Here is a 16,461-nt window from a genome sequence, read left to right on the forward strand (position 1 = left end):
GAAAGTAAATGCGATTGTCAAGATATCATTATTGTGTTACATATCGGTGATGTAAAGTTATCTGTACCACTTATAGAACATATAATTGATTTAATAAGTTATTATATGCATTTTATGGTGATGAATCGTACAAGTCCCAAATCGCATTTTAAGTTTATTCTTGTCGTTTATCATGTCCCCTTTCAAACGCCGTAGATGTTTAACCTTTGTACTCAAACCAAATGTTGCTTTCTTTTCAACGTTAGTTGTTTAATTGTTGGAATTGCTAGACGTTTTGGTCTACACACACTTCATAAAATATCGTGGTGAGTTATGTTAAAGCAAGAAAAATTAAGAAATCAATATAATATTTGTGTGTCCTTTGTCTCTCACAACCTAGCAAAGTGAAAGTTGACTTTTTGTGGCAGGTTTGAATTTACACAGCAGGTTGGGATAACCAATTAGCAGGTTGTTGTATGTGTCGGACTGCTTTGCTTTATCTTGGCCAGGTCTTGTTCTCAACTTGCCAACCTGGTTAAATAAAGCTTATTTTTTATTTAATTCGTGTAATTGTAGTAGCGCAGGATCGAGTATGAGTGGAGAGATCTGCAATGTCACATGTTACAAAGAATCTGACACCACAGGGACATAGAACAATGCATGTCATTATTATTCATATGCTGTATCTAGCTGAGGTTCGCGTTTACATCACTAATGCTGTATCATGCACACAATGTTTTACAAATGCTTACATTTCCTTCTCTGTATATGTAGCAGCTTGGTAATGTCACATGTAATTTAAAATTTAGATTTAAAAAAATCTACAGCACAATTGAGCCCCATGAAGAAAGCTTTGTGTGCTTTTTGTAAAAACTTAATGTACAACACCAGTTTGACAAAACAAGGCAAAGCTTTTGGGTAATCTCTTCTAAATTTTACTCTATGGGTTGGTTATGTAGGCTTCTTCTAACCCATCGCTTTCTACTACATATAATAATACGATTAAATTATATCTTTACATTAAAAACCAAAGTCTATCAGAATTCCATTCATTCCAATAAATGTTATACCCCTTGATCTTCAAGAATAGGACTTGGAAGTATAAATTAACCAAATTGTTTAACTGAGCATGACTCCAAAAATAAGGACTTATTAGCCAGCCCTACTCTGTTGTTAATGATTTTGTCATCATGGAGAACTGATTGGGCTCATTGATTCGAGTTGAAAAAGAAAATCTGCGCTCCAAGAAGGAAATGCTTTGATCACTACTGAAAAGTGCTATTTTCGTGGGAAAAATGAATGCCATATGCTGCAGTTGCAATAGGCCTATTGTTTACCTTTTTGTTGGTGACACTTTATCTTGATAATATGCTGCAGTTTAAAGGGCAAATCGACAGATGAAACAATAACAAAACAGTCGCCCCGCCTCTGTTTTGGTAAAAAGCTGAGGGATGGATCTGGAGAAATGTAACCACTCTCAGATTAATAGACAGAGCTATGGATGCACGGACTGACCATAAATAAAAATGATAGTTTTAACTATGTTATGTTATGAGGCTATACAGTGTTTGTTTACATTTACAATGTTTACAAACATTGGAGTAAAACAAGCATATATTTTGGGTTCTCATTGAGTGTGACAGTTAAACTAAGCTCATGGGGCATTTATAAATGATATTCTTCAAGAATTCATGGAGATATGTTTGCAGGGTAGCCTAGTGGTTAGAGTGTTACAAGTTCAAATCCCTGAGCAGACAAGGTACAAATCTGTCATTCTGCCCCTGATCAGGCAGTTAACCTACTGTTCCTAAGCTGCCATTGAAAATAAGAATTTGTTTGTAACTGACTTGCCTAGTTAAATAAAGGTTAAAAAAAATATATATATATATATATATATATTTAAGTCCAAAAATGGATGTAGCAACTACAGATTGCCCCTTTTAAGTCTATCAAAAGTGTGCAAGCTTGAGAATAGTCTTATGATAATAAAACATTTTATCAGCATGAATTAGATAGAGCAACAAAAAAAACTTTTAGTCCATAGGCTTGGATCCGCACTATGCAGCTGTTGCAAGACTGCATTTTACACTGGCTGTCAACTGGTTTCAAAAACAATGATTGATAGGCAACTTCTTGAATTCCACCATTATTGGGTTCAAATACACATTTAGATTTGTTTACAACTATCCACAGCAACCACAATATGTAAGGCGCAAATAGCTAAATGAGAGAGCAGCAGTGTGATTCACATCAATGTGCTATGTAGATATAATTAGTAAGTGATCGTGGTAGACTACACCACTGCTGTCATCCTTACCTCAAAGTGTTTATTCAAATTGGATCATCTTTGAATGCCGACAGCAGTCGCACCTTTGGAAGACATAGTTTGGACTTCAGCCTACAAAAGCCTATTCCTGCTCTTTTCCCGTGATACATGAAACACATTTGGGGTGTCATCATAGTTGTCTCTGACTTGTGGTCAGATTCGCTCAGGTGGAACAAACTTAAATTTGTAATGGATTACTTGTCATTTGTTAGGCTTCGGTCACACAGACAGCTTCATTGCATTTTGGTACACCAGAATTACGTCATTATTTTCAAATGAAACGGTGCGTTTGCCTTGCAGCACTGCGTTGCAGAGGCAGTTGCAGTGCGTTCGGTGTGGTGCATATGTTGATAAATCCAATTTATGCGTCAAAATGTATGTGTTAAAGGCTTGACAGAAATGGTAGCAGAAGGTGAATGTTGAATTTTTGTTGCATACATATCCATATGATGCTGCAAACTATTTTGGCAATGACCGTTGGTGTGTTCGAAGTGACACAGGGTTGGGGAGTAAATGCTTAGAACACACCGACAATGTTTTGCGCAAAATAGTATGCAGCATTATCAGGATATGTATGCAACAAAAGTTCAACATTCACCTTCTGCTACAATTTCTATCAAGCCTTTAACGTATACGTTAGGTAAATCCAACGTATGCACTGCAACTGTCTCTGCAACGCAATGCTGCAAGGCAACGCAGCGTTTCATTGGAAAATAATGTAATTCTGATGTACCAAAATGCAATGACCCCGTGGGTGTGATCGAAGCGTAGTTCCAAAAGAATACTCCTGCGCGGGAAGGGTCGTTTTCCGTTCGGAACTCCCGCTAAGGTCTATTACCGTTTGGCGAGAGAGGGAGGGGCTGGCTCACTGCAACTGGACGGGAAGTGATGTTACATTGATTGTGAAGAGGGTTAATGCAACAAATGGATCGAAAGGATTTTGTAAACCCAAATTATTGAGTTTTTTGTTGTTGTTGTTGTTGTTAATCAACCAATTATCATCGCTTTTGAGAGGGCGCTTCTACACGAAACACCAATAAGAAAGTGACGCACATACACTGGTAAGTTGAATTTCTCGAAATAAAGTTAGCGTAATAAATGTCTCGGCATATGGAGCTGTTTAGCGGACTTGTTTCTATCGACCGCTATAAGTGCAACATGTTAAATTTTTTTCAGGACGGGGTTACTTTATCGTATAACGGCCACCTGCATTTCCACTGAGCTGAGGCTGCAGTGAAACGAAGTTATTTCCTGCTCACTTTTACTAGGCCTACTTGAAGCCAGTGCTATTGAAAGTGCAATTACATTTTGTTGTGTGTTTTTACACAATGCGACGTGTCCGCTTTTATAGTTGTCTTGGAGTGAACTCTTAAATTGCATACACCTACGTTGTAACACAGCATAGGTTACGTGTAGCCTGTACTTAAGTACAGGGATCGCAGCCATAGCAGGTTTTTAATAGGGTAGGAATGCTACACTTTCATTGGGAATCGAAGTAACATTTTCCTGTCAAATTTTCCTGATCCCATTAGTTTGAACCTTATAACTGCAGTGGGCTAAATCAGGGTCACAGTGTTTCTTGGTAGTCTTAAACAAATCTACTTTAAAACAAATTAGTACACCTCACACACATGGTTATGGGCTTTCAAAAATAAGAGACTTGTACCATGTCAGATAACGTTATAGAGTTCATATGTTGAGTTTGCTTCCCAATATTATACTGTCTATCCTTCACAGAAGACTGATATATAAAGACTGTTTCTATGTCAGACAGTTTTGTTATCAATCGGATTTCGGTGTTAATTGTTTAAAATGTTTATTAATTATGAAAAATATTAATAACATTTCACCCATGAGGCAACTTGATTGTAGGAAAGGTTTATAAGCAAAGCATTCTGGCATCAGTGAGAACGGTAAGACTTATCTCCTGGTGGTACACGTGGCTTTCTCTACGGTGTCTTGTGTATCAATTTAATTATTTATTTGATCACAGTTTGAGAGCGCAATACGATTTGGTATAGTAGGTTTATATAACCTACACAGGTCTATGCCAATTTGAACTAGCAAATAGTTTTTCTCATAATAATATATAAAAACAAGGTGACGTGATCACAGTTGAACGTAGCACACCTTACAGTATTTAATAGTTTTCCCTGAGTCTTTGTTCCAGTGGAAGGAGTAATGTAGAGGGAAACTGTTCAAGTGTGAAACATCACAAGGTGTCTACCTCACTAACTTGGTATGGTATCTTAGGGATACCAGTCTGGCATTTTGTCTGGAGACATGCCATGCATTAAAAACATCCGCTCAGACCAAACTAAAAATGGAAACGTTTTTAATTAGGTGTATGTCTTTGTGTTAATACATTTTTATTTTCTCAAGATTTAAACACATTCTGGACATGATAAACCAATTTATTCTAAATTAACTTTTAGATTGTCTTTAGGTAACTTTACATCTGTCAGCTATTCAGAGATAGACATCTGTCTAATCTGAGATTTGAGCAATTGAGCTTGTGAACAAACTGGGAGATATGGTTATTAAACAGGGTCATTGAGGAGTAAAACATGACCAGTCACAACAACCACATGATGATCAACTGAGTTGGGGGTTATTAATGTTGTTTTATGTTTCATGTAGGGTTTGTGTCAGCTAATCAATTGTTTTCTTCTTCTGTGTGTCTGCGCCTGCGTGTGTGTATGTGTGTTGTCTGAAATGTTTCTAATGATGACCGCAAACATAATCAAATAATATTTTTGGTCCTATTTCACACATGTACAGGTGTGTTTTTAAATATCCCAACTCCACCTGAGACACCCTTGGAGAGTGGGGTCATGGCCAGGGTCACCATTGTCCAACGCCCCTGGAACAATAAGGCTTAAATGTCTTCAAACTAGCAACCTTTCAGTTACTGGACCAACGCTCTAAACCACTAGGATACCCGCCGCCCATAATAATCTGTTAACCATTTCTCATCATCATCAGAATAATGACTCTTCACTTACAGATATATAAAACATATTCATACTCAGAATGTTACAAAATAGTGCTTCCAGCCCTGAACATGATGAAACCTGATGATATTTCAGATGCATATTGGCAAGTCATTCTGTCAAGACATATCTGAGATGAGTGCTGTAGTATTGTGGTGCTGCAACACCCTTCATCTTGTGTAGTTTAAGTTCATGTCATCTGCATATCCGCCTCCTTCAAGGAGTTTGCCATTATAGTTGGCCAACTGCCCAGGGTGGGTACTTCAGCTCTACTGCTCTGAGAATGTCTGAAAGGCTTTGTTCTACTTGCTGGCACAATCTGAGTTTCCCTTCCTCCAACTAGTGTGAAATTCACACCACCAGAGAACAGGGCTTTGCCTAAAGCCTCCTCTTTCAATCACTTTCACTTGAAGTTTAGGTTTGAAAGTAAACATACTAAAACACCTTTTGGGAAGAGGACTTTAGCTGATCCTTGTTTGTGTACGAGCTCAGTTTGGATCTTCTGTTTTAGAAATGGACAGGGGCAGCGATGTGAGTCAAATAATTTGTGATGCATGAACAAATTCATGAACAAATGTGTAGGGATTCTGAATGAATGTTTACCTGTTATCAGTGACAGGCAGTGAGGTAGAACTAGCCAGTCAGTGCATAGCTGTGATTTCACTCAAAAATAAGTGCAGGAAACCTACTCAAGATGCTCTGTCTAACTTGCAAGGTTGTATTTCACACCTTAAAATATTTCATACCGCAGTCACTATAGTGGGCTTCCTCAAACAACCTTATTTTACTGCTCATCTTCAACACATGTAATCACAGCCGTCCAGGCTTCCTTGTAGAAGCTGTGATAAGATTAGTCTCATGACATTTCTTTTTTAAACCACTTTCTTTGTCCTATGCTACCTATTTTACCAAGCCTACTACTTGTTATCCCACTATTCATTTTTTTGGTTTTTCAGTAAAAAATGAATTTAGCATAATTAGATACATATGTAATTTAGGCTGTTCTTGTTCATTCTCTACAGGCTGTAGCTTAGGGAAGGATAGGCAGTTCAATGATACAGTGCCTTGTGAAAGTCTACACACCCCTTCCACAGTCTTCACATTTTGCAGCCTTAAAATTAAAGGAATTAAATTAGATTTTTTTTCCCCTACTGATCTACACAATCTTTTCCACGTTTTTAAAGTAAATACAAATGATTAAACATTTTCCTAATTGTAAAAAATATGTATTTATTGTGTATGTCTTCACACACCAGAGTTAATGCTTGGCTGAAGTCCCTTTGGCAGCCGTTACAGCTGTGAATAAGATTCTGCCAACTTTACCCAACTCTTATGGCAACATACAGGTAACTGCCAAAATAATGAAAACACTTGCAAAAATAAGGGATACAAACTATTGAAAGCAGGTGATTCCACACAGGTGTGTTTCCTGAGATAATTAAGCAATTAACATCCCATCATGCTTAGGATCATGTATAAAAATGCTGGGCAGACCATTTTCTTGGCTACCATGACCATGTCCCCATGTTTTTTATTGAGTTGGTACAGTTATAATTTTTCTTTCACTTTGAGAATGTGGAGTAGGTTCTATAGACCGGTAAGATGTTTTAAACATTTGTTATTCCTTCTTATAATTTTTTTTAAGTCAGCTAATTGTGAAGTGCAAGGTGCCTGTAGACTTTCACTAGGGACTCTTAAGTCTTTGGCCTACATGATTAGCATCCTCTGTAGCAGCCTGCTTTCACATGAACCTTTGCAGTTAATCTGATTACCATTGGGGGTGACTGGTGCCGCCTCAGTGAGCCTAACCTATGAAAGAGCAGGGCTGCCCGCAAGCCTAGGGGCCTGTTTCTCTGGGGAAAGCCTCTGTAAATGTGTCCCTGCTGGTCAGATGCTGTACACTTATACCAGCATGAACTGCCTGGCAACCAAGAGATTTGAGACATATAATTTACTTGTACAGTAACACAGTTGACTGTGTCTTTTGCTTGACGAGGTCAATCGATTAGTGTGTGCAGGTAGTACTGTGCAGTTGTGCGGTGAAACATAATAAGTCGGTCCATATACAAGCCTTTAGAATGTAAGCCTGCCTATTCCATTTCCCACTGGGGAACAGCTCAGAGAGGCTGAAGATGGGGTGCCGCTAGTCCAGTCAGTGTGTTCATCACAGAACTTGATTTTGCTCAGGATGAGAGTTTTAGTGCTGGACAGAGTGAAATAATGCCTTTTCATACCTTGGTCATATGATGGACTGCTTTCAGTGGGAATCACATCCAGCTTGTTCTCTTGAATATAATTTGATGGATATCTGTGTTCAGCTCATCTTGTGTCCACCACATTCTTTCTCATTCACAGGCCTCAACTTTCTAGCTATGATATAATAACTCTGTAGTAATGAATGGCACTATAGCTTTGTGTAATACATATTTTGTATCTATAAAAAAACACATGGATTAATTCTGATTTATTTACATAAACTATTTATGGACCAGGACCAATCATGCCAGTGAAAATTCCAGATGCCCAGACAGCGCTCAATACAATTTGAACAAAATTTTGTCAACTCTATGGAAGAACTTGTTTTTCTTGTGAATTTTTACAGGCCGTTGATCAATTGCGTAATTCTTAGTCTTATTTGCCTAATTAACTCCAATTAATCCTCTTGTGTAGAGTTTCAATCTGTAACAGTTGCCCCAAATAGGAGATTATCCACTTTTACCGAGTAAACAGGTAAAAGTTCACTGCAGATGGGGTTATAGCAGGATCTAGTTTGAGTATTTCCTTACTGAACATGCGTGGAGGCAAATGTAGTTTAATTTCGCATAAAACATTTGTGTTTCATGTTACTATGTCAGCATACTTACATGACCATGAGAGCTATAGGCTAGACTCTCAAGACAGAGAGGTGTGTCTGTCTCCAACATAGCTCTAAAACTTTTGTCCTCGGGTCAACTATTTCGCAGGCACTCAACCATGGTAGCGTAAGGCACTGGGAACCAAAATCATGGGCATTAATATGGAGCCCCCCCCCCCTTGCTGTTATAACAGCCTCCACTCTTCTGGGAAGGCTTTCCACTAGATGTTGGAACATTGCTACAGGGACTTGCTTCCATTCAGCCAGCAGAGCATTAGTGAGGTCAGGCACTGATGTTGGGCGATTAGGCCTGGCTCAGTCGGCGTTCCAATTCATCCCAAAGGTGTTCGATGGGGTTTAGGTCATGGGTCTGTACAGGCCAGTCAAGTTCTTCCACACACGATCTTGACAAACCATTTCTGTATGGACCTTGCTTTATACACGAGGGCATTGTCATACTCAAACAGGAAGAGCCTTACCCAAACAGTTGCCACAAAGTTGGAACCACAGAATCGTCTAGAATGTCATCGTAAACTGTAGCGTTAAGATTTCCCTTCACTGGAACTAAGGGGCATAGCCCAAACCATGAAAAACAACCCCAGACCATTATTCCTCCGCCACCAAATGTTTACAATTGGACCTATACATTGGGGCAGGTAGCGTTCTCCTGGCATCCGCCAAACCCATATTCGTCCGATGGACTGCCAGATGGTGAAGCTTGATTCATCACTCCAGTGAATGTGTTTCTACTGCTCCAGAGTCCAATGGCGAAGAGCTGTACACCACTCCAGCTGAAGCTTGGCATTACGCATGGTGATCTTAGGCTTGTGTGCTGCTGCTCGGCCATGGAAACTCATGAGCTCCTGACGTTGCTTCCAGAGACAGTTTGGAACTGGGTAATGAGTGTTGCAAGGACAGACTATTTTTAAGGTCCCTTCTTTGAGCTTGTGTGGCCTACCACTTCGTGGCTGAGTCATTGTTGCTCCTAGGTGTTTCCACTTCACAATTACAGCACTTACAGTTGACCGGGCAGCTCCAGCAGGGTAGAAATTTGACGAACTGACTTGTTGGAAAGGTGGCATCCTATGACGGGTTCATGTTGAAAGTCACTGAGCTCTTCAGTAAGGCCATTCTACTGCCAATGTTTGTTTATGGAGATTGCATGGCTGTGTGCTCGATTTTATACACCTGTCAGCAAAGGGTGTGGCTGAAATGGCTGTATCCACATAATTGAAGGGGTGTCCACATACTTTTGTATGTATGTAGTGTAGTTTACAAATTATCTACAGTCTCGGTTGTGCACAGTTCTTACATTGCTTTCTTCAATGTTAGGTGTTGTCTGGTTTTTCAGGTCTGAAATAAGCACTCACTATGTCTGATGGGGACTATGATTACCTCATCAAATTCCTAGCCCTTGGTGATTCTGGAGTGGGGAAAACCAGCTTTCTGTACCAGTACACAGACAAAAAGTTTAACTCCAAATTCATCACTACAGTGGGCATTGATTTCAGAGAAAAACGAGTGGTAAGTTGATTTCCTTAGTCACACAATTTGTCACACGTGTGTGAGAGAACCATTCATTTTATTATTCACATACAGGTACTCCCCTACCACCCATAATGACTAATTAGTATGCTGCTTTGTTGAAAGAGTTAACATTTGAAATAGCCAATTATTCCATTCCATGTGAATGTTTTTGTAGTGCAGGTTTACTGTTGACCATGGAAATAAGTAGTAACTTTAAAAGCATTACTCCTCATAGTGCAAAAGAGAGAGCGTAGAACTCTATTATTTTCGGAATCTGAGGAACTCCCAGACCAGGAAAAGATGACATATCACTTGAGTTCAGCAGCACCCTCCTAGAAAATAAACACTTCACACCACATAACCAAACATCAGTGTCATTTAAGCATAATCACTCATGCTGTGTATATTGTAGAGATTATCAGGGCAAACATTTTCCATCTAAATATTTAGGTTCACTTTGGGTTGCAAGATAGTATATGTAGGATGACCAATAGGAACGTATATTTTTAGGGCCTCATAGCCAGAGTGACCTCACACTGCTTTATATGGGTATAATAACTCTCTCTGTCTGACAGGTATACAAATCAAATGGTCCAGAAGGGGCAGCAGGCAGAGGACAGAGGATTCATGTTCAGCTGTGGGACACGGCAGGGCAGGAGAGGTAAGCCAATCCAAAACATCTCCCACTGACACTCTTGCTCAAGCCCTCACTGGCTCTCAGGTAGTTGTTGGCAGCTTTCAAATGCTTACTTTCTCCAAGCTGAATTAAACTCTGTACAATGTCTTTTTTCTTGTGTTGTGTCAGGTTTCGGAGTTTGACAACAGCTTTCTTCCGAGATGCGATGGGCTTCCTCCTCCTCTTTGACCTCACCAATGAGCAGAGTTTCCTTAATGTCAGAAATTGGATGAGTAAGTCTTCTGTGGTTGTCAGAATCTATATGTAGAATCTCATGTTGACTTCCAAAGAAATGTGCAGTGTCTTAACCAATATCTTTCCATCACGACTAGTGGGCTGATGACGGGCTTATTCTCTTTTTCAGGTCAATTACAGATGCATGCTTACTGTGAGAATCCAGATGTTGTTCTCTGTGGCAACAAGTGTGACCTGCAGGAGCAGAGGGCAGTCCGTGAAGATGAGGCCCGTGAGTTGGCAGAGAAGTATGGGTATGTGTCCCTTACCTATGACTAACCCTCCCTGAAACATTTGCCAAGAAGGCAGTGGCTGATGTGTGTTTACTCAAGGCTGTGCAGGGGAATCTTGAACGATACTAAACGTTAGGCTAGGTTGGTCCTTCTGGAAAGGCAAATATTTACACACATATATAAAGTATCCTGCTTGTGGCCTGAAATTACACATTTAATGAATATAAAGGGATTAGATATTGACCGGTGTTTTACTAAAACTAACAAATGCACCATATTTGGGGTCAAACACCATGCAGTAAGAGACTATGGGCTCTATTTTAACAAGCCTAACGCAATAAATATAACCTCTGGCGGTAGCTCTGTAGGTCGAGGGGTGTGTCAGTAATTCTTTTGCTATTTTCACAGCTGGAGGTGGCGTGAAATGGCTTTTTTTTAATGAATCAACAAGTAGGTGGGAAGAGGACTTGACCACTCACTGGCCAATCAATGTTGCATGTGTTTGTCGCAAGTTCTGTAGGTTATTGAAGGTCTTTGCATTGTCATCAACTCCAATTTGGCTGGGGGCATGGAATATTCTGTCCTAGACTATTGTAGATTGATAGAGTTTATTGAATAGCATAGGCTACAGTAACAAGTGATAACAACAGGGGGGGAAAACATCCAGTGTTTGCTCTGTCTGGAGTGTTGACAGTCAACATTGTTATAATTGGCTTCAATCAGTATAGGCCTTTTAGATATCACACTTAAAAAATAGTCTGCCTTAAATTGTATTGTTTGTGTGAGGCACATTCTCAATAAGAAAAATACAGCCTAGGCCTACCGTTGATACTGCATAATAGGACTGAATCGTTTAAATACATTTGGAGGGGTGTCTTTTTTTAGAGTAACAGCAAATCAATACAAAAAGTATATGGGGAACACTAAAAAAGCACATATCTCTTGTTCCATGTGCATATGGGCGTCACTGCTGGATAGGCTGCGCTTCCGGTGTCAAAATACATGCCGTATTCAACCTGGGGCGGCAGGGTAGCCGTAATGGTTAGAACGTTGGACTAGTAACCAAAAGGTTGCAAGTTCAAATCCCCGAGCTGACAAGGTACAAATCTGTCGTTCTGTCCCTGAACAGGCAGTTAACCCACTGTTCCTATGCCGTCATTGAAAATAAGAATTTGTTCTTGACCGACTTGCCTAGTTAAATAAAGGTAAATAAAATGAGCTACGGTCAGCTTTTGGTTGGTCTTAAATATCTCCACCAGTACATACTGAAATTACCACTTTGGCGCACATTTTTAAGGACACAACTTGGATATCATCACAAAAACGTACAGGAACTCAAATCCTTCTGTTCACCTGATTTAGAATTCCTCACAATCAAATGTCGACCGCATTATCTACCAAGGGAATTCTCTTCGATTATAATCACAGCCGTATATATTCCCCCCCCCCCAAGCAGACACATCGATGGCTCTGAACAAACTTTATTTGACTCTTTGCAAACTGGAATCCATACATCCTGAGGCTGCATTCATTGTAGCTGGGGAATTTAACAAGGCTAATCTGAAAACAAGACTCCTAAATTGTATCAGCATATCGATTGCGCAACCAGGGCTGGCAAAACGTTGGATCATTGCTATTCTAACTTCCGCGACGCATATAAGGCCCTGCCCCGCCCTCCTTTCGGAAAAGCTGACCATGACTCCATTTTGTTGATCCCTGCCTACAGACAGAAACTAAAACAAGAAGCTCCCACGCTGAGGTCTGTCCAACGCTGGTCCGACCAATCTGATTCCACACTCCAAGACTGCTTCCATCACGTGGACTGGGATATGTTTCGTATTGCGTCAGACAACAACATTGACGAATACGCTGATTCGGTGTGCGAGTTCATTAGAACGTGCGTTGAAGATGTCGTTCCCATAGCAACGATTAAAACATTCCCAAACCAGAAACCGTGGATTGATGGCAGCGTGAAACTGAAAGCGCGAACCACTGCTTTTAATCAGGGCAAGGTGACTGGAAACATGACCGAATACAAACAGTGCAGCTCTTCCCTCCGCAAGGCAATCAAACAAGCTAATTGTCAGTATAGAGACAAAGTAGAATCTTTATTCAACGGCTCAGACACAAGAGGTATGTGGCAGGGACTACAGTCAATCACGGATTACAAAAAGAAAACCAGCCCCGTCACGGACCAGGATGTCTTGCTCCCAGACAGACTAAATAACTTTTTTGTCCGCTTTGAGGACAATACAGTGCCACTGACATGGCCTGCAACGAAAACATGCGGACTCTCCTTCACTGCAGCCGAGGAGAGTAAAACGTTTAAACGTGTTAACCCTCGCAAGGCTGCAGGCCCAGACGCCATCCTCAGAGCATGCGCAGACCAGCTGGCTGGTATGTTTACGGACATATTCAATCAATCCCTATCCCGGTCTGCTGTTCCCACATGCTTCAAGAGGGCCACCATTGTTCCTGTTCCCAAGAAAGCTAAGGTAACTGAGCTAAACGACTACCGCCCCGTAGCACTCACTTCCGTCATCATGAAGTGCTTTGAGAGACGAGTCAAGGACCATATCACCTCCACCCTACCTGACACCCTAGACCCACTCCAATTTGCTTACCACCCAAATAGGTCCACAGACGATGCAATCTCAACCACACTGCACACTGCCCTAACCCATCTGGACAAGAGGAATACCTATGTGAGAATGCTGTTCATCGACTACAGCTCGGCATTAAACACCATAGTACCCTCCAAGCTCGTCATCAAGCTCGAGACCCTGGGTCTCGACCCTGCCCTGAGCAACTGGGTACTGGACTTCCTGACGGGCCGCCCCCAGGTGGTGAGGGTAGGCAACAACATCTCCACCCCGCTGATCCTCAACACTGGGGCCCCACAAGGGTGCGTTCTGAGCCCTCTCCTGTACTCCCTGTTCACCCACGACTGCTTGGCGACACACGCCTCCAACTCAATCATCAAGTTTGCGGACGACACAACAGTGGTAGGCTTGTCACCAAAAGCACTCACAAACTTCTACAGATGCACAATCGAGAGCATCCTGGCGGGCTGTATCACTGCCAGGTACAGCATCTGCTCCGCCCACAACCGTAAGGCGGAGCAGAGAGGGTAGTGAGGTCTGCACAACGCATCACCGGGGGCAAACTACCTGCCCTCCAGGACACCTACACCACCCGATGTTACAGGAAGTCCATAAAGATCATCAAGGACAACAACCACCCGAGCCACTGCCTGTTCACCCCACTATCATCCAGAAGGCGAGGTCAGTACAGGTGCATCAAAGCTGGGACCGAGAGACTGAAAAACAGCTTCTATCTCAAAGCCATCAGACTGTTAAACAGCCACCACTAACATTGAGTGGCTGCTGCCAACACACTGACTCAACTCCAGCCACTTTAATAATGGGAATTGATGGGAAATGATGTAAAATATATCACTAGCCACTTTAAACAATGCTACCTAATATAATGTTTACATACCCTACATTATTCATCTCATATGTATACGTATATACTGTACTCTATATCATCTACCGCATCTTTATGTAATACATGTATCACTAGCCACTTTAACTATGCCACTTTGTTTACATACTCATCTCATATGTATATACTGTACTCCATACCATCTACTGTATCTTGCCTATGCTGCTCTGTACCATCACTCATTCATATATCTTTATGTACATATTCTTTATCCCCTTTACACTTGTGTGTATAAGACAGTAGTTTTGGAATTGTTAGTGAGATTACTTGTTGGTTATTACTGCATTATCGGAACTAGAAGCACAAGCATTTCGCTACACTCGCATTAACATCTGCTAACCATGTGTATGTGACAAATAAATTTGATTTGATTTATTGCCACCCCTCCAACCTCATCGCAAGCGAGCTCATACGATAGGTAAATTACCAATCCTGGCACTAGGGTTTGAAAATAGAACAGCACCGGCTTTAACAGGTCTAAATTGCAAACGAGCGTGCGCTTTAACAATTGCACGAGATTAAGGCCAGATGAAAATAGAGCCCCCAGTGCTTAGAGTTATGATCATGTTATGTTCAAAAGCTGTTATGGTGAGCTGAATGGCCATCTTGTGCGTGGAAAATACTAAGTGACAACAAATGTAAAGTTTTAGGAAGCCCATTTAATAATGTTGATGCTGAATATTATACAGATGGCCATCAATCTCCTAACTCAACAGAAGAGTCTGAAGTCTCTCTTCCAGACGCACATCATATTGAGTTGTCGTGGTAGTTAGTGTTCATATTTTTTTACGTTATGTCAACCGATGGATCCACCAGTCTGAAATCCAATGTGGTTTTTAGAGAGCCATGATCCTCTACTATTTCAAAGAGGCATCTTCCACTGCTATAGCACAAGTGCATGTTTCATGACGAAAAACAAAGGACACCCAAACAATGAAAACATTTCAGCCTTGATTTCTTTCCAACTGCTGAGAACTATATTCTTTCTTAGTGTAAAGCGTTCAGTTAGATCCAAACTTATTCAGGTTGTAGGTAGATAGTTTGCCTCATTCAGAGATGTATCAGTCAATGTTGATCTTATGTGTTGCTCTCCTTTCTGTGCAGAATCCCTTACTTTGAGACAAGTGCAGCTAACGGGCAGTTTGTTAGCCAGGCTGTGGATGTCCTGCTGGACCTCATCATGAAGAGAATGGAGCGCTGTGTGGACAAGTCCTGGATCCCTGATGGAACCGTGCGATCCAACGGACACAGTGGTCACACAGACATCACAGAGCCCAAGACCCAGGAGAAGGGCAAATGTGCTTGTTAGGGTCCACATACAGATAGTGGTTACACCTTCAGTTCCCTTCAGTGATGTTTTGGTAGGACTGGGCTGTATGGCATGTGATGAAAGGCATGTAACATTTATGATGTGCAAAGCTGAAAGTAATCACTAACCCCTGCCAAATGTACAAGAGCATTATTATGTTTTGTTAATTTGATTATGCCATTTGGAGTGGTGCCTCTCCATTCACTTGTCAATTAAGTGCCTTTTATGTTTTCATTTCAGATAATATTATATGCATTTTACATTGTGAAACATAAAAGTGTAATTGTAACTACTTTCTAAGATCCAGTAGAATTGTGAGAAGCCACTGAAAGTTGTATTAGTTGAGAACACTTCCCTGTGTATTAAAGGGAACCCACCCTTATTACATTTAACTTTTTGACACATGATATTTTTGTGACAATGCACTTCCATTTAGTCTTGTACAATGTAAAAGTCCTGAGCACATGCAATCTGTAGTGAATAGAGTGATTTATTGTATAGGTCTGCTCTGTAGTATCTGAGTAGCAGAGTCATTTGGGGTCTTTCTTTTTATCACGATGTCGGGATCTTGGGTCTATCAGAAATGTTTGAGGTTCCACGTAAATCAATGCTAATTTTGTTACACAATGTGCATTAAATCTGCTGTATTCTGTCAAACACTTTTGTCAAATATGTTAACCTTATCCTTTATTCCAGAAAATAAATATATTTTATTATTTATTAAAGCTCTGTCTCAGTTGTCACCTTGGCTACTTCAAACTTTATTTAGTGTCAATCTTGTTCACGTCAATATGTAACAATGAAAAAAAAATTACAAACCGAA

The 16,461-nt window shown here is 40.7% G+C and overlaps 1 protein-coding gene across 4 annotated transcripts; it reads left to right on the forward strand.

Annotated features, from left to right (window-relative positions):
* Nucleotides 1–200: 200 nt before the first annotated feature.
* On the forward strand, nt 201–16,363 carry LOC135549447 (ras-related protein Rab-27A-like). 4 transcript variants are annotated; one of them, XM_064979432.1, is made up of 6 exons: nt 201–305; nt 9,504–9,676; nt 10,255–10,340; nt 10,485–10,588; nt 10,720–10,843; nt 15,434–16,363. In XM_064979432.1, the coding sequence occupies exons 2-6, from the start codon at nt 9,524–9,526 to the stop codon at nt 15,636–15,638; spliced, it is 672 nt and encodes a 223-aa protein (XP_064835504.1). In that variant the 5' UTR covers nt 201–305; nt 9,504–9,523; the 3' UTR covers nt 15,639–16,363. The 4 variants fall into 4 exon arrangements, with proteins under 4 accessions (XP_064835504.1, XP_064835519.1, XP_064835514.1 ...); XM_064979447.1 differs by having other exon boundaries at nt 211–305; nt 9,485–9,676; XM_064979442.1 differs by lacking the exon at nt 201–305 and adding an exon at nt 3,145–3,366 and having other exon boundaries at nt 9,485–9,676.
* The last annotated feature ends 98 nt before the right edge of the window (nt 16,364–16,461 follow it).

Source organism: Oncorhynchus masou, chromosome 1, assembly GCF_036934945.1.
Source record: "Oncorhynchus masou masou isolate Uvic2021 chromosome 1, UVic_Omas_1.1, whole genome shotgun sequence".
Taxonomy (NCBI): Eukaryota; Metazoa; Chordata; class Actinopteri; order Salmoniformes; family Salmonidae; genus Oncorhynchus; species Oncorhynchus masou.